At 62.6% G+C, this 25,474-nt stretch overlaps 1 protein-coding gene across 1 annotated transcript; it reads right to left on the reverse strand.

The window, feature by feature from the left end:
• Positions 1–491: 491 nt before the first annotated feature.
• Positions 492–20,517, reverse strand: DBH (dopamine beta-hydroxylase; the record flags this gene model as incomplete). Its single annotated transcript, XM_080820064.1, has 12 exons — positions 492–1,079; positions 1,954–2,113; positions 2,473–2,600; positions 6,182–6,241; positions 6,847–6,885; positions 7,278–7,421; positions 10,302–10,468; positions 13,812–13,914; positions 14,668–14,844; positions 15,693–15,950; positions 17,590–17,736; positions 20,200–20,517. The coding sequence occupies 12 exons, from the start codon at positions 20,515–20,517 to the stop codon at positions 948–950; spliced, it is 1,833 nt and encodes a 610-aa protein (XP_080676190.1). The 3' UTR covers positions 492–947.
• Positions 20,518–25,474: the final 4,957 nt, after the last annotated feature.

Here is a 25,474-nt window from a genome sequence, read left to right on the forward strand (position 1 = left end):
ACGAGGCCTGCTCCGGCTCGGCCGCGGCGCAGAGCGCCCGCTGTGGGAGGGCGGCTCAGACTCGTCCTTCTCCCACGGGGGCGGCGCCGCCTGTGCTGGGCGGCCCGGGGCACCAGCCCGCAGGGGAGCTTTGCGGCCTCGCACACGCCGCCGGCACGGGTCCCATGGGATAGAGGAGGAAGCCCAGGGCCAGGGAGGTGGGTGTCGTAGCAAGACGGGGGCACAGCACTTCTCACGCAGGCCCGAGGCCGGAGCCGGGTCCACCCACTCGTCCCACCCCCCGCCGGGAAAGCAGCCGGGGCCCTGCCCCAAGGGGCCGGCCCCCGGATCCCGGTCTGGGTCTTTTGGTGGTGGCGAGAGCGCTTCCCTTCAGGCGGGCAAAAACATCTATTTACCCTGCAAGGGAGCAGCCCCCCGGGGCAAACCTCTAACTAGCTGAATGGCTGTCCTGCCCCCACGACAGAGAAGACGCCCACTGCGACACACAAGCCACTCTGCAGGGAAACGTTTAAGCAGCACGTGTACCCACAACACACCAACACAGACCGCCATCGACAGGGGCTGGGGACGCGGGGGCCGGACTGGGGGGGTCCGCCCCACGGCCAGGCGTGGCTCCCCTCCCAGTGCAACAGTCAGGGTTTTCGGGGGTGGGGGTTGGGAGGGCACACCATGCTCTAGACTCCCAAGGTGGGTGTGGGGAAGGTGTTGGTCACCCCAGTCCCAGGTAGGTCAAGAGGAACTCTCATGGGACCCTCTCGGTCATGCAGGGGGTCCTTGAGGGGCAAATGCTAGAATGGACCATGGTCTCAGGCTGGGGCTCGGCCCAGTCCATCCACCCTGGGCATGCAGAGCTGTTCCAACAGGGGTCTTCAGTGAATGGGGGTGCACAGAGCTGGTGTGAGCCCACAGCCGCAGCATGGAGGGGGGAGTGAGGGGCAACCCCCCACTCAGCTTCTGCTCCCACCAATGCTGACCACAGCGGGGCTGGTGGGGCTCTGACCCCGGCTGGCTGGACACCGAGGGGTGGGCTCTTCTAGCTTGGAGGTGATCTTGGGCAGGGGCTGCAGATCCCACTCACCCTGCCGAGAAAGGACCAGGTGGTAAACTGAGGCTAGAGGGATGAGACGGGGCACCCCCTTCCCAGCCGCTCTCCCCCATGACGTCTTGGGTTCTTGCCCTCAAATTCACCTTGTCCCAAACTGAACTCACCCTCCTACCCTCCGGTTGCTACTTGGGGGTCCTGACCCGGAACCCCCACCCCACCGGCCCCCTGTCCCTCACTTCAGGTGCCCCCAGAGGACGCAGTCGGAGCCCCCGGGTGCAAGCTGAGTTTGTAGACCCTCCTCCGCAACAAGGCTGCCCCACCAGGCGTCCACACTGCGTCCTGGCCGCCAGCCAGCATCAGCCCTGCCCTTGGTGCCGGGACTGTTCAATTCAGCAGTTAATCCGGCTCCCAGATGCCTGCACGAAATCTGCCTCCCGGACCCACAGGCGCACAGATCCTTCCCCACCCTGCTCAGCACGAGCCTGGCCTCCACCAGCCGCTCTCTGGGGCTTGGCTCGCCCGGGAATAAATGAGATGCCTCTGAACCCCAGTGGGTCCCAGATCAGGGGACAAGCCAGCCTACAGCTTCAGACTGCTTGGCTTCTCACCTGCCCCTCCCCCTGCACTTTATTTTTAGGCTCTGGGGGCGTTGCTGGCGCCCTGCTCACACCACCGACTTGAGTCCTGTGATGTGGTGTCGCCCAGGGGACGGTAGCCACCCTCCCTGGCAGTGCTATCAGTCCTTCCCTCTGCAGGCCGTCTGTCTGTCTGGGGCCCTGTCTGCCACCCCCTGATTTCTCCAGCTGTTTTGCATGAGCACTCCTTGGATTGGAGCCCCGTCACTCCATGCTGGGGTCCTTGGCGGGGCCCGGGGTGCAGAGGGGCCAGTCCCCACGGGGCTTGCATACCGGGAAGCGGACGGCCGTGGACTTGTTGCAGTGCACGGAGATGGGGGCGAAGCCATACACGGCCTTGAGCATGTCTCGACTGAAGGAGTTCCAGGGAACGGAAGCAAACTGCTCAGGGACAGAGGCCTGAGGGCAGGTGCATACTTCTTCCGCATTGAACCTGGTGGGGCAGGGGACAAGGCCCAGGCTGGGGAGGGGGTCAGTGGGGTGGCCGGGGGTGACATGTCCCCGCCCCCCCCCAGCTGTCCGGGCTCTGCCTCCCCCCGCCTTGGATGGGCTGGGAACAGCTGCTCCAGGGTTGGGCCGAAGGGGGCTTCTCGGGCCAAGTCCAAGCTCAGCAGAAGCGTATGGGGACGGGCTAGCGACGTCTACTGCGGGCCCCTCGGAGGGGAGTGGAGGCGCCGCTGCCACTTGGCTGTTTCTCCTGCTCCCAGCACCTGGCCTGGAGTCCTCACTTCCCCCGGGGCCGACCCTGCCCGTGTCGGGCTTCCTCCACTGCGCCCGCCCGGGGACCGGCACCTGTTCACCGTGTGGAAATACTTCCGCAGGAAGCCGGGGTCCACCGCACTCTTGCAGAGCTCCAGCTGCGTGCGGGGGTAGTAGTGCACGTAGTTGACGCACATCTCCTCCAGGATCCCGAAGCCCCCCTGCGGGAGGGGGAGGGCGCCCGTCAGGACCCGCGCTTCACGCGCGCACCCTGCGCTCCTTCGCCGACTGTGCGCGCACCGGTTCGGCAAGTTCTCAGTGAGCAGGACGCTGTCTGCTCGGAAGTCTGCCTCCCTCGGCAGGAAAGTCAGACCACGACCCAGTCAGCCGGCAGCTGCGTCTCCGGGGCCACACGTGTGAGCCAGAGAACGACCATAGGGCGAGGAGAGTGGGAACGAGTGTGCCCATTTTATGGATACAGAAACTGAGTCCGGGGAAGCTAAGGAGCAAGGCCTGAGTGGACGGAGCCTCTCCACCTTGGCCGAAGAGGGGTCCCTTCGGCATCCGATGGGAGTCTGGAGGCAGGGACAGCAGGGAAGGTCTCCCCTCACACCGCGGGCACAGCACTGTCCGCCAGACATTTCCAGAACTCGGCTCTAAGGGGAGGAGGGGCTCCGGGAGCGGGGACGGTGGCTAGAGGACCACACAGCAGCCTCGCAGGGCAACCCTGCAGCTTTGTCGTGTGGCACGGGGCAGAGTGGGCATTCCCTGCCACCTTGGGCTCCTGGCCCCTGGCCTGGTCCCTGTTCCTGGAGCCTAGTGTCGGCAGGAGTGGGATAGAGGCAGCGGGAGGAGGGGGGAGGGGATCGCGAGGGGCGGAGGAACGCGCCGCACTCTGCAGAGACAGATGAGAGAACAGCCAACTGGGACCCCAGCAAGTTAACTGAGTGCCTCCTGCCCCCCCACCCCCACCCCGTGCCACGTCCCAGGCTCCGCGCTGCTTGTGAACGATGATGGGGGCTAGGCGTTTGGCTGCCGGCACCTTCCGAGGGGAGAGCAGCATCTGCTCCCTGGCAGCAGAAAGAAAGACAGCGAGGAGCGCAGCTGAGGGCTTGCTTCAGCCCCCGGTCCTCGTAGATGCTGCTCGAGGTCGGCCGTCCAGACGGGAACTCTCCTACGGGGCCCCTGTGGATTGGTGTCCCTGTACCGTCCTCTGGTTTCCTAGGGTGCCAGGGCCCCACACGCCATACTGCCCGGCCTCCGCGATGGGGGGGTCACCTCTCTCCTCCAACCCTGCAGACTCCCACAGCTCCCCACCTCAGCGCTCGAGACAGAGTCCCGAGCTGGGAAAGACTGCTCCTGGGAGCCGTCCCTCCCTCTCCACCTCCGCGGGGAAAGCACATCGCGAAACCCCTGTCTCTCAGGTGCGAGGGTGGTCACACTGTGGGAAGCCCGCCGTCCCCCTCCTCGGTCCCAGCAGTGACACAGGGGCCCCTGGGAGGGGGCTGTGGGGCAGCCGGGGCAGTCGGAGACCTCGGGGTGCTCACGGGGCCTGGACATCCTGGGATGGGCCACCAGCTTCCCTCGAGGAGGTGGTTGTGGGGGGAGGGTGGGCAGGGACCAGGGCCCTCGCAGAAGTAGTGTGGGAGGTGTGTGCCTGGGGGTCCCCCTCACTGCTCGGGCAAGTCCCCCGCTCCCACCCTCGGCCTCAGTGGGCTCACCTGCAGAACGTGCAGAATGGGGAGACGTGGCCATCCTGCCAAGAGTCTTGGCACAAGAGCTCAGAGCCCTTGGCACCTGGACCAGCCCTGCCCCTGCTAGCCGAGGGCCCTTGGTGGTTCCATCTCACTGCGTCCCAAGGACACCTGCCTCACGGGGTCCTGGCGAGGCTTCGAGGGTCCCTGAGCTTGGGTGGGGTGAGCCGTTAGACTAAGCCCCAGCGCGTGGAAGAAGCACTGCCCTCCAACACCTGTTATACGGACGGACCCCTCTTGAGGTAGAAGAAGGGGCACGGGGTTTAGGTCAGGGCAGTGCACCTGCAAAGCTCTCCTGCTCCCCGAGGTTATGCCCATGGGTGCAGAGTTGTTGTCCCCCTCCCAGATCCAGAGGGAGGGAGGATCAGTGTGGCAAGAGCCTTGCAGACGCACGGCCCTGCGTTAAACCCCTGCTCTGCCCGTTATAGGCTGTGTGACCTCTGGCATGTGTCTTCCCTCTCTGAGCCTCCTGTCACCTGTGAAAACACAGAGACTCGTACCTTGAAGCTTGGGGTGAAACAACTTGAATGTTCATCCCCAGAGAATGGGTCCCCGACCGTGGTCCGTCCAGACACAGGGACGTCACTCAGCCGTGAAAAGGTGGGAAGTTCTCATGACAACCTGGGTGAACCCTGGTGACAGATGCTGAGGGCAAGACGCTCATCCTGAGAGAGCACAGGGCCTAGGACTCCTGCAGCTGAAGGTCCAGGAGGGGCAAAACCCACAGAGACGGAGGGAGGGACAGCGCCTGCCGGGAGCTGGGGGGTGGTGGCGGCAAAAGGTCGGTTTCATTTGGAAAGACAGCCTGTTGTGTTCTGAACTTGACCGTGTGGATGGTTGCACACACAGGCACACAGACTAAAACGCCATTGAGCTGCACACTCGGGGGTGAATTACTGGGTACCTGGGTTATATCTCGAGAAGCCATTGGAAAAACCACTGAATGAAAGCCAAAAGTGGGCTGCCATGGGGTCGACCAGAGTCCCAGGGACTGTAGCCCCAGGTCTGTTCCACCGGGAGCCTCCTGGTTCATAGGATAACTGGGGGGTCTCGGGGACGAACAAGATGACTGGCATCTGTCAGCAGGCGGTCACTTTGCCTGGCCAGCCCGGGCTGGTGTCTGCGGACCACGCGTCGACACAAACAGCACGACCTTTCCCTCTCCGGAGCGCGTCGGCTGGCTGACGGCCTGCAGCCACCTGCCCGCACAGTTAGCCTCAGGGGGACACAGTGTCTCCCGGATGGACCCCCCTCCTGGGCTACCCACAGCACAGCCCAAATGCACTCAGTTCACACCCCTGCCGAGCAGAGTCAGCCGCACCCCTGCACGGTCTGGTCGTTGCCAGGAGCCCCAAAGTGGGGGTGGGGGAGAATGGTGTGAAGACCGGTGTTTCCACAGCCCGCTCACCTTCACCATCCACAGTCTGCGGACTTGGTCTCGGAGGGTCCTGGGGGCCTCCCTGCAGCTTTCCCTCTGCCCGGGGCACTCAGTCGCCTTCCCCCACCCCCACCTGACCACCTTCCCCCCTTCCCCCCTGGCCCCTGCCCCAGCGGCGTTTATTCTAACTCTGCCTGTCACCTGCCCCCCCGCCCACCCCCCGCTCCCCCAGTGGGCGGAGCTCCCCAGGACAGAGATAGACCATGTGTCCCTCGTCCCGGCCTCTACACACAGGGCGGACACATTTACGGCAGGAGCTCTCCAACTCCACCAGGTGTCAGGGTCACTTGGGGAGCTCCTTCAACCCCAGATGGCCACGTGTCCCCACCCACATTCTGACTCAAGGTCTGGAGTGGAGCCTGTGAGCTTGTGTTTCCACCAAGTTCCCTGGGAGAAGCTGCGCCACTGGCCAGGGACCACGCCCTGAGAACCACCGGTTTACTGAATGAATGGGGGAGGTCACCCCCTGTCCCCCGACCACCGGTGCTCGAGGAGAGGACTTAAGACTTGTCCTCATGAAATCACAGAAAGCCCTGAATGGGGGCCCCACCCCCACCCCAGACCTCACACATTCCGTGAGCAGGCAGCAGGGAAAGGTCAGGTGACTCACCACAGTGGCCAGGTCCCTGTCCCCTGTGTTGTAGGTACAGGAAGTGATGAGCACATCCCCCTGGGGAACCAAGCCAATAGATGTTCGTCAACACCTGCCCAGCTGGGGGTAACACCTGGGGCCTGTCCCACGTTTGACCGAGCTATTGGCTATGTCATGTGACGTGGTCATCAGCCTATTACTAAGGAGCCCTGTGGTGTCCTCTGGGCCCCCACATGTGCGGGTCAAAATCTGGGTGTCCCCAGGGACTGACTACCTGTCGGCTGCCGTGCCCCGATCCCAGCAGAGCAGACTGGTGGGCGGTTTCACAGCCCATGGGTGAACCTGGGCCACCTTGTCCCTGACCTGGCATTCTTCTGCGCCATCCGGGGCCCCACCAGTCACCCCCATGCCCTTGTCTCTCCCTGCACCTCTCGGGGTCTGTGGCCAGGTGGTCAGGCAGGGGGACTCAGGTCACCCTGGGTGCTGCCTCCTCCGGGCCCCTCTGAGGCCTCCCTGTGACGTCCTGGCGAGTCTCACTGCGGGATGAGCCCAGCCCCTGCCCTGCATGGATGCGGTCCTAGAAGACCTTCACAAGGCCTCTGCCGTCCCCCACCCCCTTCTGTCTCTCCTCTGGGGGGCGCTCCCAGCCCTCCCAGCCTCACCATTCCTGACTGGGCACTCACCGGGTGCACAGACACGACCTTCTTCAACATGCGTATCTCCTGGATGGGCAAAAGGGAGACTTCAGACCCAGCTCCCAGCCCCCTGTCCTCCCCGGCTCTCCGGGGCTGTGCTCCCAGCCCCTCGGGGGGAAGGAGGACTGGCTAAGTGCGGCCTCCAGCCAGGAAGGATGAGATCAGGAAGGTAATTACCCAGGACAGACTTTACCATCGGGCTGCCCAGGGCCCCTCAAATCTGCAACCAGCCACATGCCAGAACCTACCATCAGAGCCCTCCCCCGGATTGAATCCGCAAAAGGGAAGGGCTGGCTGCTGTGTGCTCTGGGGTGTTGGGGCCTGACCCAGGAGAGGGGACCCGCTACCGGGGTGTTCCTATGGCCGCGGAAGAGAGAAGAAGCCGCCAGCTCCCCCACCAGACCCCAAGCAGCCCCTACCTGGAAGTGAGGGCTGTAGTGGTCATCCCGGTTCACGATCTCCCTCTCTTGGCCATTCCGGGCCAGCACGGTGACCACCTTTCTCCCGGTCAGGTGTGTGTGGAGCTGGGAGGCAAAGATGTGGATCCCTGAGGGTGGCAGGGCCTACGGGGCAGGGGATGGCAGTGTTAGGGCCCAGCACGCAGGGGACCCTGGCCCCAGCCCTCCCACTGGCTCCGGGCATCGACCACAGGCCATGGGGCCCAACGTCTTTCTCCCTGGACGGCCAGGGTCCCTCTGGAAACTCAGTAGGCTTGAGTTGCCGACAGGGCAAAGTCATTGTCACCGCCCTGGGCTTCCAAAGCTGCTGCCTGGCCAGGAGCCCCTGGAGCCTTGGGGTAGGGGGTGGACGGCTTGCTTCCTTCTCTCTGGAACCCCTGAAGCTTGCTCAGTCCACTCTCCTTTTACTCAACAGACTTTCAGGGGAGCCCACCCCAGGCAGGGGGCCACCAAGACGAGCACGGTGTGACCTCCTTGCTCCACAGGGTCAGGTCTGGGACAAGGCTGTCCCATGCAGCACCCGCCAGGGGGTGATGCCAGCAGGCCCTCTGGCTGCCCTGCACAGCCCCCGGGGCACCTCCTCCTGTCTCATGGCCGTGGACTGACCATGTCCCTTCGAGACGCCATGGTTCACCATTAACGCCTAAGGAGATTTTCCAGGGAAATGCCGCTTTCGTGAACTTGAGGTGAGCTTTGTTGAGACCGAACATTTCCTAAGTGGATCACCCACTTGAAGCGCACTCTCCAACCACCTGTCATCTCCCTGACCGCACAGGACGGTGCTCCGCTAGCTGCCGTCCATGCTGTCGGCAGCTCAGGGCGCCCCCTCGGCTGAGGCTCTGTCACTGGGTGATCCCGGAGGGCGGTGCCTTCCGCACACGGGCTGATTTCTCTGTCTGCCTTCCCTCGTGCCCTCCACCCGCTGCTGCCTGCCTCGGCATTAGGGAAACTGAGGGACCCCTTGCAATGATTTGAGGACCAGGGAACCATGTGGCCACACATGTGACAGTTAGAAGTGGGGCCTATGAACCCCTGCGGGCTCGCGGGGCCCCGGGTTTCACTCCCGGAGGCTGGCTGTTCGCCCGGAGATGCGGGAGCCTGGTGACTGCACAGAAAGGTGCCGTCCCATGGCCTGAGGTCCCCAAAGCTGTACTTCCCCTTGGCTGGTCCATTTCGATAAGGGTATCTCGACTGCTCTCGGCTACGCCAGCATTTTGATTGCCGAGTTTATGCCCCTCGGGGATCTACTAAAGGAGAGGCAAGGCCAGACTCCGTGGGGTCCCTTCCACGAGCAGCCCACGTGACGCAATTTTCAAGAACGTACTGTCTTTAGGGGAAGAAGAGTAAGTCCGTTCCCCGCCATGAAGTGTCTGGAGACCGGCAAGAGCTGGCGGGTCTGTGGGCCTCCCTAGATGCGCTCTCTAGGGCACGGCTCACAGCGTCCTGGGGCCCCTTTCCCTGGGGCACCCTGAGTAGGTCACCCCCCCCACCTCCAGGTCCAGGCCACGGAGCCTTTCCCATGGCAGGAGGTGTCCCACTGATGGGCGCTCTGGGGACACGGGAAAGAGCTCCAGGTGCTGGTCTCGGACAAAAGGAGCTCCTCTCCTGTACAGCTAATAGCTCTGTCTCTCTGTGGGTCCGGACGGTCTGCTCTCCTAACGGCAGGAAGGCAAGCTCAGGGAGCCCACGAGGAGCCCAGAGTCCCCTGGAGAGGCACATGCACGCTACACCTCACCCCTGCAGCCTGCTGCGGTAGGCAGAGCTCTGGAGGTCAGACAGAGCCGCGCTCGGCTCCACGCCCTGCACCTGCCGGGACTCTGGCCCCAGTGAGCCCCACTCATGTCCCCTGCCGGAAGAGGGGGTGACAGCACGTCCCTAGCAGCGTGCTGTGGGACGCGGAAGTACAGTGTGGCAGAAAGTGTCGGCGCATTCGCAGATATCATAAAAAAGAACCCAGAAGCCAATAGCGAGACAAGACCCACCAGGAACACCGGACAAAGGTTACGAAGAGGTAATTCACAGGAAAGAACATCCACCAAGAGACGGAGGAAAAGATCCTCAACTCTACAATTTAGTCGGGGGAACTCACACCGAACTAGAATGAAAGGGAGTATTTAGAAATATGGATAACGTGGGGGCTGGGCAGGTGTGGGACCCGGGCGCCCACCGGGGCCGTGTGTGGGAAGAAGTTTTGGGGGCACTTTCTGGACGGCGTTTTTGTGAGATTTATTTAAGCTCATGTCCTCTGTGCATGACAATTTATGGGATCTACCTGGTAAAACGTGTCCCTGGCATACAAGGACCTCCCTTTAGCCTCTTGCCACAGGTGAGAAGTTGGCAGATGCACGCTGGTGACCCCGGGGGCAGGTCAGCACAGGTGGGGCTGGGTGAGGCAGGGGAGCACCGAGGGTGCAGAATCGGGGTGTCTCTGCCGCACCTGGGGAGTGTTTGCTCGGGGGTCTGCGCCCCATCTACCCTCCCACAGCCCTGAGAATGATGCCCCCTGGGCTCAGCGGTCCAACCCTGGGGAGGTGCCCCGTGAAACCATGCAGGGCAAGGGCACGCAGCCGCCGAAAGGCAAGTTAGAAGACGGAGGTTTTCCTGTTCTGCTGGTTTGCTCTCAGATACCACATACGAGAGCATATAACACTGTATCGTCTGACTGTCTGGGGGGAGGGGAGGGGGCCCTGCAGCTCAGGGGGGTCTAGCAGGCCGCCCGCCTACCCTGGGAGCCGGAAGGCACGACGATTTTACTCACATCGTTTCAAGGCGGCGGGCTCATGACCGGGCCCGGGGTGGGCAGGCTGTTGCTGGAGAGGGAGGCCCACAGAGAGGCTCCTTGGCGTGCACAGGGGAGGGAGGACCGCGGGGAAATTGCAGGGCTGCGGAACCAAAGCCCCGAAGCCGCCCTCACCACCCACAGGACCTCGGCCGGCCGGGGAGCCGGGGCTACAGAGCGGCAGGAGCCCGCCCCGCCCCACTCACCATCTGGGTGCACTTGTCGGTGCAGTAGCCGGTGAGGACGAAGGCCGTCTCCTGCGGGGGGATGGCCATCAGGGGCGTGTACACCAGCCCCAGCTCCATGATCCCCGCGTCGAAGCGCCGGAGCGCGGCCGTGTAATACAGGCGGATGCCGGAGGAGTCCCGCCGGCCTGGGAGGAAGAGGGTGGAGGTGGGCGGAGGTGCCCTCGCCCCAGTGCTTGGGCTCCAGCACGCCCCCCGGCCCCCTCGGCCCCGCCGGCGCCCCGCAGCTGCTCCCACCTGTGGCGCGCCCCAGAAACCAGCTGCCTGGGCTGCCACACCTGTTTGTGCCAGGCATTCACACGCCCCGTGAGACACCCACGTGGAGAGAAAGAAACATTGTTTCTATGAAAACTAAGTGGATGCTTTGGAAAGTCTGGATGAAGGCGGGTGACTAAAACCCAGCGTCTGCGGTCCTTGGGGCTGAGCAGCCTGCGGGTTATCGGGGACATCTGGGAAGCCGGCGGTTCCTCAGCTGGCTTTGCAAAGACTCCACGTTCCTCCCCACGTGCAAAGGAATCTGGACGGGAATCTGGCCGCAGGACCACCTGTGGGGCATCTGTGCAAACGGGAGGGCAGGAAACCACGGCTGCCCCGTCTCTCGGCTGAGTCTCGGTGCCCTGGCCGGGGTCGGGGGGCAGCGCTCGAGTCTGCGTACGGAAGCCGACAGGAGGCACCTAAGATGCAGCCTTCTCGCAGCCTCCCACTTTACTCCTTTGATGACCACCAGAAGTTCAAGGCGCACCCAGGGGACGCATCTGACGACATCACAGGACATCGAGCAGGAGCCTGGAGCCTTAGAGCAGGGCCGGTGTCCGCTGTTCCAGCTCCTGGCTCGTGCACAGCCCCAGGCTCCACCTGGTCAACAACAGGGTGCTGTGTGCTCTCGGACACGTCACTGCCCCTCTCTGGGCCTCTCTGGGATCAAAGTCAAGAGCCTCTTCCAAAGGAGAACGCTGTGCTTCTGCCCAGCACTGTCCGGTCACACCTGCTGGTTCTTGTGGTTTGCTAATGGGAGAGTCTGTGAAGCTCCCTGGGCAGGCCTCCTGGTGCTCACACGAAGCTGATGGTCAGAGGTCACGGACGCCGGAAGCCACGGGCACAGCCACACAACCACGTGGCCTCCAGTGGCCCCTGCTCTGCCCCTGCCTGAAATTGGTCAGCTGAGTCCCCGAGTACTTCAGGGCCCTGGCCACGGGCCCAACCTCTCAGCATGTACGAGACAGCTGGGACACAGGCAGGGGAGCCCACGCAACTGAAGGGTCATCCTCCCCAATTTACAGATGCGGAAACTGAGTCTCGCAGCCTGAGCAGAAGACCCTGCCCGAGATCGCGGGTCTGGAAAGTGGCAGAGCTGGGATCTGAGCCCAGAGCGTTGCCAGGGGCCCAGCGGTCTCCTTGCTCGTCCACCCCAAGGTGGATCCAAGAACGCCCCCTCTTGCCTCTGCCTCCCCCTTCCCTGCTCTGGCGCCCCCCACCCCGACCCCCCCCCCCCGACCCCCGCAATGTCCAAACTCAGCTGCTGTGTCTCTGGGCCGGTTACATCAGAGGATAATAATAAAAAAGAGAGGCAATTGGTTAAAATTCAGATGGGGATTAAATAATGAAATAATTGTGGCATTTTGATATTTATAGCCGAGCGGCCCGTCTCCAGATTTGTGAAGTGACAGAGCGTCCTTATATTTGGCAAAGGATCCATAAATATAACCAGATAATCAGGAAGAGACAGACCTCCCCGACGCTTAAGGAGTTTTCAAAAATCCATTTGCTCTCAGGTTTTCAATGAGCAATAAATCCCATATCATGCGAAAGCCCCAGCTGACTTAGGCCCTTCTCCGCGCGCTGCAGATAATTCCAGCAGTGGTAGAAAATATTAGTTACGCCTCCAGCGGGAAGTTCGCCGGCAGCCGTTGGCAGAGCACGCCCCGGTGCCCACATGCAGCCGGGAGCTGGGTGTGGGAGCTCTCCCAGCCTCAGGACAGCTGTAGGGGTCACAAGGCTCGAGAGGGACACGGTGGGACCCAGGCTGGAGCTCCCCCGCTCTCCTCTCTCGGGCTATTTCTGCCCCTCATTTCCACAAATGAAAATAAACGTCCTTTTAAAGAAAGAGAGAGGGAGAGGGAGAGGGAGAGGGCTATGTGGTCACGTGTGGTGGAAGGGGCTGGTGCTGGTGACAGAAACGTTTCGGTTTCTGACCCCATAACAACTGGCATCACCATCCAAAAGATCGCCTCCCGCTGTGCACCTGCAGGCACGGGGCGATCGAGCGGCTAGCGCTGTGCAGAGCAGACCTACCTCCCTAAACACGCACAGCACGGCCCTGCTGGGCCCCGGGCAGCCTCAGATGCCTCTCCGACAAGGAGCCCCGTGCCACTGCGGAGGGTCCCATAGAAGAGCCCACCAGCAAAGCCTGTTTGCCACCGTTGCCCCGAAAGCACGGATTTGAAAATCCCAGATGGGGGGTCAGATGCAAGTGTAGGTTTGCTCTGCTGGGATGTGTTTTGAGAGGTGGGGGCAGGGCACCCAGCCAGCACTGCCCCCGGGTGAGCCAGGGCTCTTCCCTTGACCTGAAGATAATCCCAGGGGCAGTGCCTCCCAGGTGCCAGGCCATCGGAGGGGGAATTCCAGGCAGGGGCCTCGCTGGCTCTGGAATGGCCTGCCCCTGCCGTCCTGTCAGGTGCCGCGGGGCAGCCCAGCCTGTTGTGGGGAGGGGGCAGAGATGCTGTGCCTGGGTCCCGGCGGTCACCCCGTTGGGAAGGGGCAGTTGGGGACGAGAGGCAGCTACTGGTCTGAGCAGCCTCAGAGAAGTGGGACATCCCGGGAAACAGGGGATAGTGCTCTGGTCTGGGACCTCTCCTCACGGACCTGGAACCTCTTAACCCCACTACTGAGCAAGGAAGCAGTGTGGGGAGGAAGGTGGGCCATGTGGACTCGGAGCAGACCAGTAGCTAAGTGATTCCTTCCAGCTCTAGGGTCCGACCAACCTTGCTGGTTCCAGGGCCGTTCAGCCACGGCTGTATGACTGAGGTCATGGTCGGCCTAGACCCAGATCTCCTGACCCCGCCTACTCACTTCGTGGCCCCAGTGGGGGTCCCTTGAGCCCTGGGCCTTAATTTCTTCATCTGCAGATGGACACGCAAGAAGTCTGTGCCTGACTTTTCCGGAGGGCGGTACCTGGCAACGGGTGCTTGTGAGAAAGATGGGGTGCGGTGCCCCCACCGTGTGGGGTACAACAGTGAGCCAGCAGGAAGGAGTCCCAGCCCAGGGAGCCCACTAGAGTCTCAGGAGAGGAACAAGGGAAAGGCGTAAGAGGGACACCTGCCCCAGTGGGTGATGAGGAGACTGCACCGCGGGGAGGGGGCTTCCGTGCTGGGCAGACCCCCCAGTCACCTCCCAGACCAGGCACGTTCAAGCCCGAGGACTCCCGAGGGAGGACAGAAGCAGAGGTAGAAACACATGCTGAGAACTCCCTACCTTGGATCTCCAGCGGGTTGTGGTAGTGAACTTCTAGACGGAGAAATCGGGAGGACCCGGCGCCCCCAAAGGCAAGGCCCACTTCCTCCGGATAGTAAAAGGCCTGCGGAGGGCGGGTGGGGGAGGGCATCGGACCCAGGCACACTGGCGCGTTTCACAAGGGTTCCACCCCGCTGTTGCGGCCTGAGCTGCGGTGGGGGGTGTTGGCGGGGCAGTGGGATTAGAACCATGTTCTCCCACTGACAGGCAGCTCACTACCAGTCCACCCAGATACCCCTATTAGACTCGCGAGGTCAGGGAGTAGAGGGAGCTGGTGTCCCGGGGGCGAGCCTAACCCCCCAGGCCCTCCGCATGACCCTGGCCTCGCCCTCCTCTGCCTCGGTGGGAGCCACTGGTGGGAACCCCGTGGGTGCAGCCGGCGGAGGCCGTGGCATCTGGCCCTGGCAGCTGCCTGCCAGGACCACCAGGTGCACAAACCCCCAAGTCCAGTGGAGAAACAAGATCGATTCCCACCAAGGACCGACGCTCAAATTTTGTTTCTATAGAAATGCCGTGGCATCTGGCCCTGGCAGCTGCCTGCCAGGACCACCAGGTGCACAAACCCCCAAGTCCAGTGGAGAAACAAGATCGATTCCCACCAAGGACCGACGCTCAAATTTTGTTTCTATAGAAATGCCACAAAGGCTGGAAAAAGCCTTTGTGGCCCAAAGGGGTGGACGAGAGACAACATTGGGGGTGGGGGCCGTGCGGGGCGGGGTCTCTGGAGGCCTCACCAGCACCTTCTGGAGTGCCTGCTCGGAGGCTCTCCGGGGCGCGGGGGCCGAGGTGGGGAGGGTCCCGGGGAGGGGCGGCGCACCTTGGCGCCCAGCGCCCAGGCGGCCAGCACGTGGCGACAGTAGTTGAGCTGATCAGGCTTCATCTTGGAGTCGCAGGGCCCGCTGAACGGGGGGACGCTCTCGAACTGGGCGGAGCACTGGAAAACCTCCATGTGGTGGACCAGGGCCTCGTTGCCCTTGGTGACGATGGGCTCGTACTGGGGGGCGAGAGGGCACTGAGCCTGGGGCCGCGATCGCCCGCCCGCTCGCCCGCAGCCACGCCCCCCCCATGGGCCTCCGCTTGCCCGTCTGTAAAATGGGACGGTTAAGGGAAGGAATTTCCGGGGGTGCTTCTGGGGCCCAGGGCTTTGAAGGGGGAGCCACCAACCCTAAACAAAGCCCACGGAGAGCTCCAGAGCCGAGGGCGTGAGGACCCCGGCCAGCCATTGCCCGATAAGGCGGGGACAGGAAGGCAGCTGTCCTCTTGTGAACGTGGCCGTGGCTGGGCCAGGACATAGAGGCTTCCCTGAGGCTGAGCCTGAGCCCAGGGGAACAGGCTGGCCGCTCCCGTGTGACTTCGGGCACTCACACAACCTCTCTGGGCTGCACTTTCTCCACGGAGAGTGTGCTACTGGGGGGATGGAGTGAGTTTCCCCTCCCCTCCCCCAGGGCCAGGGACACGGGGCAGTCAACAGCTGTTGCCCTCATGTGGTGTCTCTGGGTGGGTGTTGAGAACAACTGAGTTGTGAGGTGAGCTGCCTTTTTGCAGGAGGCGATATGACCTGATAGACAGATGGCCCTTCCAATCCCAGGGGAAGACCCAGAAATCAAAACATCAGCGTCCTTTGGTCCAGTCTGGGCAGCAGGGGCACGGAGGACAGCCGCCCTGGGAGGGTGGGGGGTGAGCAGGTGACAGGTGGCTTGGGTTCAGGCAATGAGAGGACCCCTGGGGCCAGCCGAACCACGGACGGCTTTCCAGGACAGGGACGTCTCTCCAGCAGCCTCGGAGGCGCCAGGGGGAAGCAGAGACGGGAAGAGACCCTGGGATCCACCTCCCCCCAGGTACCATGACGATGTGGTGCCGAGAGAAGCCATCTGGAAGCTCGGTGATGTGGCACCAGTACGTGGTCTTCTTGCCGGGGATCAGGACGTCCGGGGCGCGGATCTCCATGGTGCGCAAGTCCGAGGGCAAGGCCGGGACGGAGATGTTGGGTTTCAGCAGCTGGACCCTCTGTAGCCCGATCTGCAGCCCCGACGTATTGATGGCCTCCAGAGACTCGAAAGGCTCCTCCAAGACCCCGTACACCAGGTGGACGGTGCCATCCTGCAGCCGAGACACACAGACCCCCCCCCCCACCAAGTGGGCTCCCATAACCAGGCACTGCCAGATCCCTGCCACCTGACCCGGCAGGTGACCCGCCCGGCTCTTGTCTCTGTGAAGAAGGGGGGTCTTCGAGGCTCCCCGCGGACCCGGCTGAGATTCTGTCCCTAGCCAATCATCCCCAGCCCGCAGCAGGCACCAGGTGCCAATTACATGTTTTCTTTGCAAACACAATCTATCTACACTCGCGAAACGTCCGTTCCTCTAGCCACTGCTGGGCCGCACCATGAGCCAGGCCGGCTGACCCCACCTCAGATATCCACCATCCCCAGGGCCACAGGGGACCCAGTGTGGGTCGTCCCCTCTGGTCCAATGACAACTGGGCGTGAGGAGCCAATAACCATGTGAAGGAAAAACACCAGACCGGGGCTTCTCAACAGTCCCGCTGAGCTCGGAGGTCTGTGCCGTCCAGCTAGTGCCGGATAGGGCAGACACAGAAAGTTCTAGTCGGCCCTGGGCTAGAGGTCACAGAGAGACCCAAGGAGGTGAGAGTCTGGGCTTGGCTTTCCCCTGCTGTGCCGCCGAGACCGTAAGCCTGGGTTTGCGGCTAGGATGCGGGCCTGAAACGCCTTGTGGGTGTTCCGGGCACCAGAGTGTGTGTGTGTGTGTGTGTGTGTGTGTGTGTGTGTGTGTGTGTGTGTATGGGGTGGGCAGCCCCTTTGCTCTCTGAGTTTACAGAAACCTGGCCCTGCCGTGAAGGCTCCCGTCCCCTGCACCCCGAGGCTCTTAGCGGCGTGCACGTGTGCTGGGGCTGCGCCCCGTGCAAAGTCCTTGCCGGGGGTCCTCCGCCTCTCCCTCCTTGCCTCGTCCGTGGGGAAGGTGGGTCAGGACTGTGAGGACTCCACGGCGTGCTGGAAGGACGCTTTGGGTCCAGCTCTGTCCCCAGTTGTGGGTCCCTGAGCCAGTCCTTCCCATCGGAACTCGGTCTCCTTTTCTGGCACACGTAGCCACTGAGGCCAGGTGGAAGGATGACACACAGTGACCGTGGCCAACGTGTGCTGGAAAACCTAAAAGAATTTTGTCCCCAAGGCCAAGATGGGCAGTTTTCCCCTCGTGGGTGTGTTGGAGCAGTGTGGGAAGCCTATGGTTTTTCGGATCCCCGATGGCTCCGGACTGCCGGACTGCCGGGCTCCCGGACTCCCAGACTCCCGGACTGCCAGGGCCTTGCCGGTCGCCCTGCTTCTCCAGCACTTTACAGGCAGGTCAACCGATGAGGCCTGGAGGGGGAAGAGACCTATCCCAAGCCTTGCAGCCCATCGGCAAAAGGGCAGTTTGCGAAACCAGGTCTCCTGGGCTCTTTCCAGAATTCCATCTGGAGGTGATGAACCCGAAGGAAAGAGAGTTGGGAGCAAGATCCTGGTGGCTTCAGGGCAGGACCCACATCTAGAAATATCTCAGCTCCGTGTCAATCAGGAGGACCTCCGGAAGGGACCAGAGGCTGATGGCAGAGCTGGTCCCTTGTCCTCACCAAGGGCCTCTGAGATCCCTCCCTGGCTTTCTGTCTACATAACGGGACCAAGGGCGCTGCCTTAGGTCGTGGGGGTACGCCACGATCTCCTGGGCACACGGGGCCCCCACCCACCTCAATGAGGTAGTCCTTGGGGTCACAGGTGCCAAAGGGCCGCTTGAAGAGCAGGCACAGGCCTTCCGGGGTCCTCTGAGCCTGCAGCAGCTGGTAATCCTGCTGGGAATCTAGGTGGATCTGCCCCTGCTCGTCACTCCAGGCATCCTGCGGGGACAAGCAACCGTCCACACCAGAGCCAAGCAGCAGGGCCGGAGCTCAAGCCCCGTGGGTCCTGGGAGTGCTCCTGGTGTTGGGGGGCGTCACTCCCTCTTTCTGTATCTGCCTGGAAATGGCAGAATCAAGCTCAAATCCCACTCTCTTCCTCTGCTCGTAGAAGCAGGGCTCTCAGATGCCAGCCAGGATTCTCGGGGGGTAGGCAGGGACAGGGACATCTCCCCGCACGCCTGAGACCCCACGTGGGGACTCGGGCCTTGGACATCCCAGCACGCCAGGACGGTGTGCCTGGAGAAGCCATCCCCGAGCAGGTGCCCAGACCTCTGAGCACCAAGAAGCTGCCGTGACAGCAAACGGGTGCCTTGACACATACCACTCCCCTGGTCTGCCGAGGGTCCCGACAGCACCTGGAGCCTTAGAAAGGGGATGCTTGGAGGCTGGGCCAGATGCGGGAAGCAAGGGAGAAACCAGTGCGGGGGGTTCGAGGTGGCTGTCTTTCCCCAGGGCCCACACGGAACTCGCACACCCCCGAGACCGAGCTCACCTTAAACACCGTGCCCCAGGCATCTTGCTCCCCTCGCCCAGCCCTAGCTCTGCCTGGAGAGAGTGAACTGAAGCCCAGGGAGGAAGTGGGCCTGCTGCGTTTTGCTGGGACGTTAGTAGGTGGTGGATCTGGCTGACCTTGACCTGCCCCCCCCACCCCCCGACTCCTGTGCCCCTGGCTGTGAGGTCCAGCCGCCCAGGGCCCTTCAGGCCAGTGCAGGGAAAGAAGCCACCCACAGGGGATGCTCAGAGGGAGGGAAGAGCCCCCCACCCCCCAGGCCCCGGCCACGGGATCTGTTCCCATTCCGAAGCACCACAAGCCATTGGCCTTAGGATTCTTCTTAACCCTGTCCCCAGACCTAAAGCGGGCTGTCTTCATTTCCTTGAGAAAAAAGAGAAACCTGCAAAAGAGTTTGCAAGATTTCCCCTGGAGGAAAACAGCAGCACGCAGCTCCCGCTAAGGGACACTGCTCAGTCGCAGACTCATTTTGTAGAGGTAGAAAGTTAGTTTGATCTTCGGCTGGAAATCTAGAATCTGTTTGTTGAACATATGGGCCACGGAGGAAAAACAAGTCTGACATTTGTTTGCACAGGAATTTGTTGTGCAAATTAATCTTGCAGTGTGGGGGAGGGCGAAGTCACCCCAGCTCCGGGGCAGCCGGGAAAAGCCGTCCCCAGAGGAGCTAGAGCTCCTGATTCGGGGGCCCGGGGACTCCGCTGGGAAGGGCCGAGGGTGCCCAGCTGGGGCTGCCCCAGGTCTCTTGGCTGTGACGCACCCCCCCCACCCCCGGCATGAGACACAGAGCAGTGCAGCCCGGCCGGCCAGATCCGGGCCCCCACCCAGCACCTCCACCCGTCCCATCCGGGGGGCCCCAAGCATTTGTCCCCAGCTTGCTCGGCCTCCAGCCGCACCGGCTGAGTTTCCGTGGGGGCTGGCGGAGCACCGCTGGGCTCCAGAAATGTCAGCCGCTGCCAGCTCGCCTGAGATCACACAACCTAGAACTGTGGGGAGTGATACTGTCCCCGCTCCTCAGATAGGGAAACCGAGCCCTGCGGCCAGGAGCTGGTTGCACGGCTCCTGCAGGTTCCCCCGTTCGAGTGAAGTAAGGAAACCCCTCTGCTTACAGATACAGAAAGTGCCTCCTGAGTTTAAAAAAAAAAAAAAGTTTAACCCTCCCACGTCTACTCTGGTGGGGAGAGGTGGGTGCTTCCTCCCCACGGAGGCTCTGGTGGCCCCGCCCCCTGCGCCCCCCATCACTTGCAATGCGCCCCAAAACCTCTCTATCTCCGGTTTGCAGGGAAAATTCCCCTTCCTCTGCGCTTTCCAGGAGGAAGAGGGGTGCAGTTTGGAGGCCAGGAGTCAAAAGCACACCCTATCTCAGGTCCGCTGGGTAGATTTGTTCCGCCACCGGGTGGGGGCGGGGGGAGCGTCCGCACCTGCTCACTTCCCCCTCGTGTGCGCGCTAGGGCTGCGAGGGCTGCGTCCTGGGCACTGGGTGTGCCCGCTCGGTGTGGCGCCCGACCACGTGTGACCACGAGGCTCAGGGGTCCTGGGTGGTGTTGGCACCAGTGGGGGGACATGGGGTCCACCCCCATGAGGGTGGGGGCAGTCGGTCCCTTCATTTACGTGGTGTGTGTGTCCCTGGTGTGCACGCTTCCGAAGCAAGGCCTTCTGTTTCGGGGTGTGTGCTCAGACACCAGGGCGGGCGTCTGTCTGCCGTTTTGTCCTCAGATGGGCAGCCCTGAGGCGCCCAAGGTTGGAACATGGACTTGGCTAAGACCAGAGGGAACGGGAACGGAGAGGCAGGAGAACTTCCTCTGCTGGGTTGAGGTGGGGTAAGCGCGGGATGAAGGCTGGGTGGGGGCTGGGTCTGCACGAGGTCAGGAGCGCGGGGGTAGGGAACAACTCACCCCAAAGTAGGCACTGTCCCCGTCGGTCCAGAGCACGACCAGGTCAGCGTTCTCCAGCTCCCCGCGGTTCGACATCCCGAACAGGACCCCGGCCTTGAGCTCCCGCACCAGGAGCTGGAAGTAGACCATCTCCTGCGTGTAGCTGACATTCCAGGAGAGCTCCAGGGACCCCTCGGGGTCCAGGGGTACTCGGTAGGGGAAGGGACTCTCGGGGGGTCCCGAGCCCTGCAGCACGGCCACCAGGATGACCAGGAAGACAGCCACCGCCGTGCCGTACATGGAGGCCGCCTCGCGCGCGCTGGGGCCGGGGACCTGCATTGCGCGGTGAGCTCGGCTGCCCCACTGGGACATTTATGTCCCGGCCCTCGGGGGGGTGGGCCCAGGCTGCACTGCTAATCACATTTGTCTGGTGGGGAATTCAATTGTCCCGGTGACCCGCCCACCAGCCCGTGCCCTGGGGCAAACCCTTGCCTCCCTCGCTCTCCTAATTGGCCCTAATGACACATGGGCACCATCAGTGGGAATTGGAGCCGACTGGCTGATTTGCTTCCCTCCTGTCGTCTCTAAAGTGCTGTCTGCAGAGGGGCCCCTCCTTCAGCCAGAAGGCCTTCCAGATGCCTCCGGCCAGGCACCAAGCTGACCACCAGGCCGGCAGGTCTGGTCCTGTCCCGGAGCAGCCGGCAGGATGGGCCCCCTGCCACTCAGTCCACGGACAGGCAGACCGAGACCGAGACCACAAGAGCTCCTGGCCGAGGTGACCGGTGAGTAACGAGACTTTGCTGCTGCGGGCCTGGCCCAGTGAGCCATTTCTACGAGGCTAGAGGGTGGACCAATTTCAGGCTAAAAATAAAAGACAGTCCCCACATAGTCCCTGTGTTTAGACACTCTCTCCATGGCCTGCTGTTCCCACTCTGGTCGCCTGTCTATTTCCTCACACGCTCCAGCTGGTGCCACGGCTGCTCCAACAGGAGTGGGTGCGTCGCTAGGGGGGCGGGGCCAGATGGCACAGGGTGCATTTGTGGGGGACAAAGAAAAGGGTGCAAGCAACAGGCCTGCTTCCCTAGCACCAAAACTCCCAGACCTAGGACATCCCTTAGCCTAGAGTGGGCCCAACCTGAACGTGAACCCTCCCAGGCCAGCTGGCCTATAGCCCTGTTTCTCCAACACCTACCACAGGGCCTTTGCACAGATCCATTGGGGCTCACAGCCCTGGTGCAACACCCCAGCCCCACCCATCTTCCTCTGCAGAGTGGACTACTTATGCTGCTACCTCCAGGAAGTTCTCCCTGATTGCCCTCTGCTCTCACTTCTGGTCCCTCCCTCCAGTCTCCTGGCTCCCTCTCTCCCGCTCTCCGTTCCTTCTTCCTCCTCCTCCTCTTCCTCCCCTCTTTGGAGAAACCCAGAACCCAACCACAGGCGCACGGGGGTGTCACCAGCTGGCATGACGTTTAGTCCGCAGGTATCTGCAGAGGCCAGCCCGGACCAGGTCGTGCCGGGCCCAGGTCGGCTCTGAAGCCTGTTCCTTAGGAAGGAACCAGTGTATCTGCCTGAAGATGGAACCAAGGGATCATCCCAGGCCCCCGGGGCCCTGGCGGGGTGCTTCCTGCCTCGTGGGAACCGGGCTGCCCTACGAAGCCAAACCAGGCGGGAGGAAGCCACGCGGAGGCCATGGACCGTTCCCGTCTACGGCAGGTCCGCCTGCAGGCCTGGGCAGGGGGAAGCTGGGCCCTGGAGGCCCTGGGGCGCACCGTCTCGAGAATCTGTCACCCACAGATGCCGAGCACAGGGAGAAGTTGGAGCCCGGGAGGCCCCGGGCCCGGGGCGACAGACAAGCCTGCTGGAGGCTTCGGAGGGACGCGGCGCCTGGGAGGACGACGTGCTGGTGGTCAGGGGGCACCAGGGGGTGTCTGGCTTCAGGACCAGAGGCCTTCGGGCAGAGCCGCCTTGCACAGAAGAGGGGCGCCCCCCTGAAGGTCTCCCCGGAGAGGGGGCAGCCCACCTTCTCCAAACTGCCCTGTAAGCAGAAGTCTGTCATTCGAGGTCAAGTTGTGCTCTAGACACTCCCCACCGGGATCAGGGAGTGGCCACGGCAAGTGGGCGGGGCTGGCTGGCTCCTTGCAGGGGGCCCAGGCATCAGCACAGGCCAAGTATGGGGTTCCTGGCTGTGAGTGAGCCTCTCGGGGGCCTTGGTGACTGCAGCTGGAAGACAGGCGGAAGGAACAGAGGCTTCACACTCTGGGGCGCTGAAACCCCAAGGCCTCCACGGTGCACTGACCTGGATGTCAGAGTTCTGGGTTCGAATCCTGCCGGATCCCAGCCAGGCATCCTTGGGGAAGCCCTTCTCCACCCCGATCACCAGAGGACTGGGACACAATAACTATTAACCTTCTGGCCGGCTTCACCCCTGCGGCCTGGGAGCAAGGGCCCCGCGGGGGGTCAGGAGCTCCTGGGAGGCAGTGTCAGCCCCGAGCAGGGCCTCGGGCCGCCAAGCACACCTCCGTTTCTCTCTGGTTACGGGGAGATCCGCAGATGCTCGGAGCTGCTCCTCCTGAAGGAGGGAAGACCCGTGCCGCTCTTAGTAAACAGCAGTGTCCTATGTACGCACGTTTATTTTTAACAGGATTCCGAAGGCACTGTCTCTCTCCAGCTCGGAGCTGGGCTGGAGTGCCGGCGTTCCCCTCGCAGTTGACAAGGCTGAGGCAGCCGGTGGCAGAAATCATAATTACCGAGCACTAAGAATCAGCAAGCGCTAGAAAGCGCGTCCACGCCCAGCCTGCCGCCAGCTTCCTTCTGGGTCACCCCCACCCCCCCGCCCCAGTCTCAGGGCCGGAACCATGACTGCCCTCAGATATCAGGACACCGGGCCTCGGAGAGGTTAACAGCCTGCCCCTGGGGCCGGGCCAGACCAAGTACCAGGTCAAGGACCCCAAAGTGCACTTCTAGCAAGGGGTGGCGGGGGTGGGGAGGGTGCTGCCCTGGGAGGCGGCCAAGGTCAGGGACATTCCGCTGGAGTCAGGAGGAAGGAAGAAATGCAACCAGGGAGAAAAGCTGGGAGGCTCTGTGCCCCACGGGGGGTGGGAGGGACCCGGGCCAATCGCAGGGCCTCTGCCGCGACGTGCGGTTCCCTGCATTAATGGATTTTTACAAACCAGCAATTTGAGCCGGGGTGAGGAAGCCGCGCTCAGCGGTCCTCCAGCCCCGGTCTGCAACCCGTGACCCACCTGCCCTCCCCGGGTGCCCGGCAGACGCAGCAAATGCTGGGCCTCGCAGCTCCCTCCCGCGTGCCCTCTGACCCCTGCTCCCTTGCCCGCCGGGCTCAGCCCTGGTGTTTGGGTCCCATTTGCCCTCCAGAAGTGGGGGGATTGGGGGTGGCACCCAGGGCATCACCGGCACCCTGTCAGGAAATAAACATAGCTCACGGCTCAGCGCCTGGCTCCCCTCCAAGGCGCTTCGATGGCTGACCTCATTTGGAACCAATTTCAGCGTTTTAATAAGCCCTTTGCTTTTCCGCATCTCTCCGACACTGTCACCCTCTGCCTGTAATCCCCCATGGCTCTGCCACGTGAGGCCCACCCTGGCTAGCGCCCTGGCCCCCGGGTTGTAGCAAGTGGGGGGAACGGAAGCAGGGGCGGGGGTGGCCGTAAGCCCCGTGGGCCAGGTCAGGTTGGGCCACTCCGCAGGGACCACAGGGTGGCTGCAGGCTGTGCCCCTTCGGCTTGGGAAGGGACAATCCAGCCTTCTAGCTGGGGGAAGAAGCAGGACACCGGGCTGTGGAGGGCAGACTGGGGGCTGGTGTCACCTCTGGGGGACACACCCCTCACGCCCCTCCCTGGTCCTGAGCAGCTCGGGGCTGCCACACCCCGTGTGACGCAGGAGACGGCTGGAGCACCCAGCCAGGGTCCCTCTGGCCTGGCGCTCACTCCTTATGCCTCAGCCAAACAAACACAGCTCCGGCCGCAGGTTTGGAGCGGCCCACCCCCCAGCCCCCTGGCCCCTGCCCACTCGGGCTCAGGCACATTTGGAAATCAGCTCAGGGAGGCTGCACGGTGGCCCCTCACAGGCTCAGTGCAAACCGCATCGGAGGTCCTGCCCCAGGCGAAGGTGACGCACAGCGGCCGCATCTGTGTCTGGGGGACATTGGGGACATGGTGGGGGAGTGCTGTCCCTTGGCAGTTAGATGAGCGTTACCCGCGGGAACGGGGTTTCACCCCAGTGAGAGTGACAGAGGGAGAGAGGCAGGAACACAAGACTTAACCTCTCTGCACCTGTTTGCTTATCTCACTTTGGGCTGGGAGTGCCGGGGGATGGCGGTGATGGAGTCAAGGTCACAGGAGGGGCCGGGCTGCTGGGACAGCCTCCTTTTCAAAGGCAAAGGAGCCCCAATGGGTCAGAGGGCAAGTAAAAGCCCCCAGAATCCCCTCCTCAAAAAATAATCACTATTGGATGTGGACGCCTGGGTGGCTCAGTGGGTTAAGCGTCTGCCTTTGGCTCAGGTCGTGATCCCAGGGTCCTGGGATCCAGCCCCGCTTCAGGCTCCCTCCCTCTGCCTGCCATGCCCCGCTTATGCCCCGCTTGAGCTCACTCGCACGCTCTCTCTCTCTCTCTCTGTGTGTCAAATAAATAAAATCTTTAAACAAAGAACATAACTACTATTAACAGTTCCATGAATCCTTTCTCAACATCCCTTTTCACAATATACTTCTAACTTCCGTTCATTATTTATTGTTTATTTGTCTAGTATGTGTATTACGTGACATAACATTCACCGTCGTGACCATTTACAAGTGCACAGTGCGGGGACGTGAGGCACATTCCCACTCTTGTGCAGCGGTCCCCCCTGCCGGTCTTCAGAACTTTCCATCTTCCTAAACCGAACCCCGCCGTCCCCGTGGAACGCAGACCCCTCCCCTCCCCCTCGCTGTACTCTCCATCTCCATGGATCCGACCACTCTGGGGTCCTCAGAATCCTACGGGATTTGCCCTTTCGTAGCTGCCTTATTTCACTCTGCCTCGTGATGAGGCTGGCCCACGCTGTAGCTGGTGTCACCGTGCCCTTCCTTTCGGAGGCTGAGTGACATTCCGTGCTGTGGACAGACCCGGCTTTGTTGGCCCATCATCCGCGGACGGACACTCGGTGGTCGGGAAGGTGCCGCTTTGGGGCTTTGGGCCCTGAGGGGCAAACACCAGCTCCAGTCCCGGTCGCCAGGGGTTCTCAGAGGCTCCTGACGGAAACGGGGCTGCCGGCTCCCCCAGGAACCCAGTGTTCTCGGGGATG

The sequence above is a fragment of the Martes martes genome (assembly GCF_963455335.1).
Source record: "Martes martes genome assembly, chromosome: 12".
Lineage (NCBI taxonomy): Eukaryota > Metazoa > Chordata > Mammalia > Carnivora > Mustelidae > Martes > Martes martes.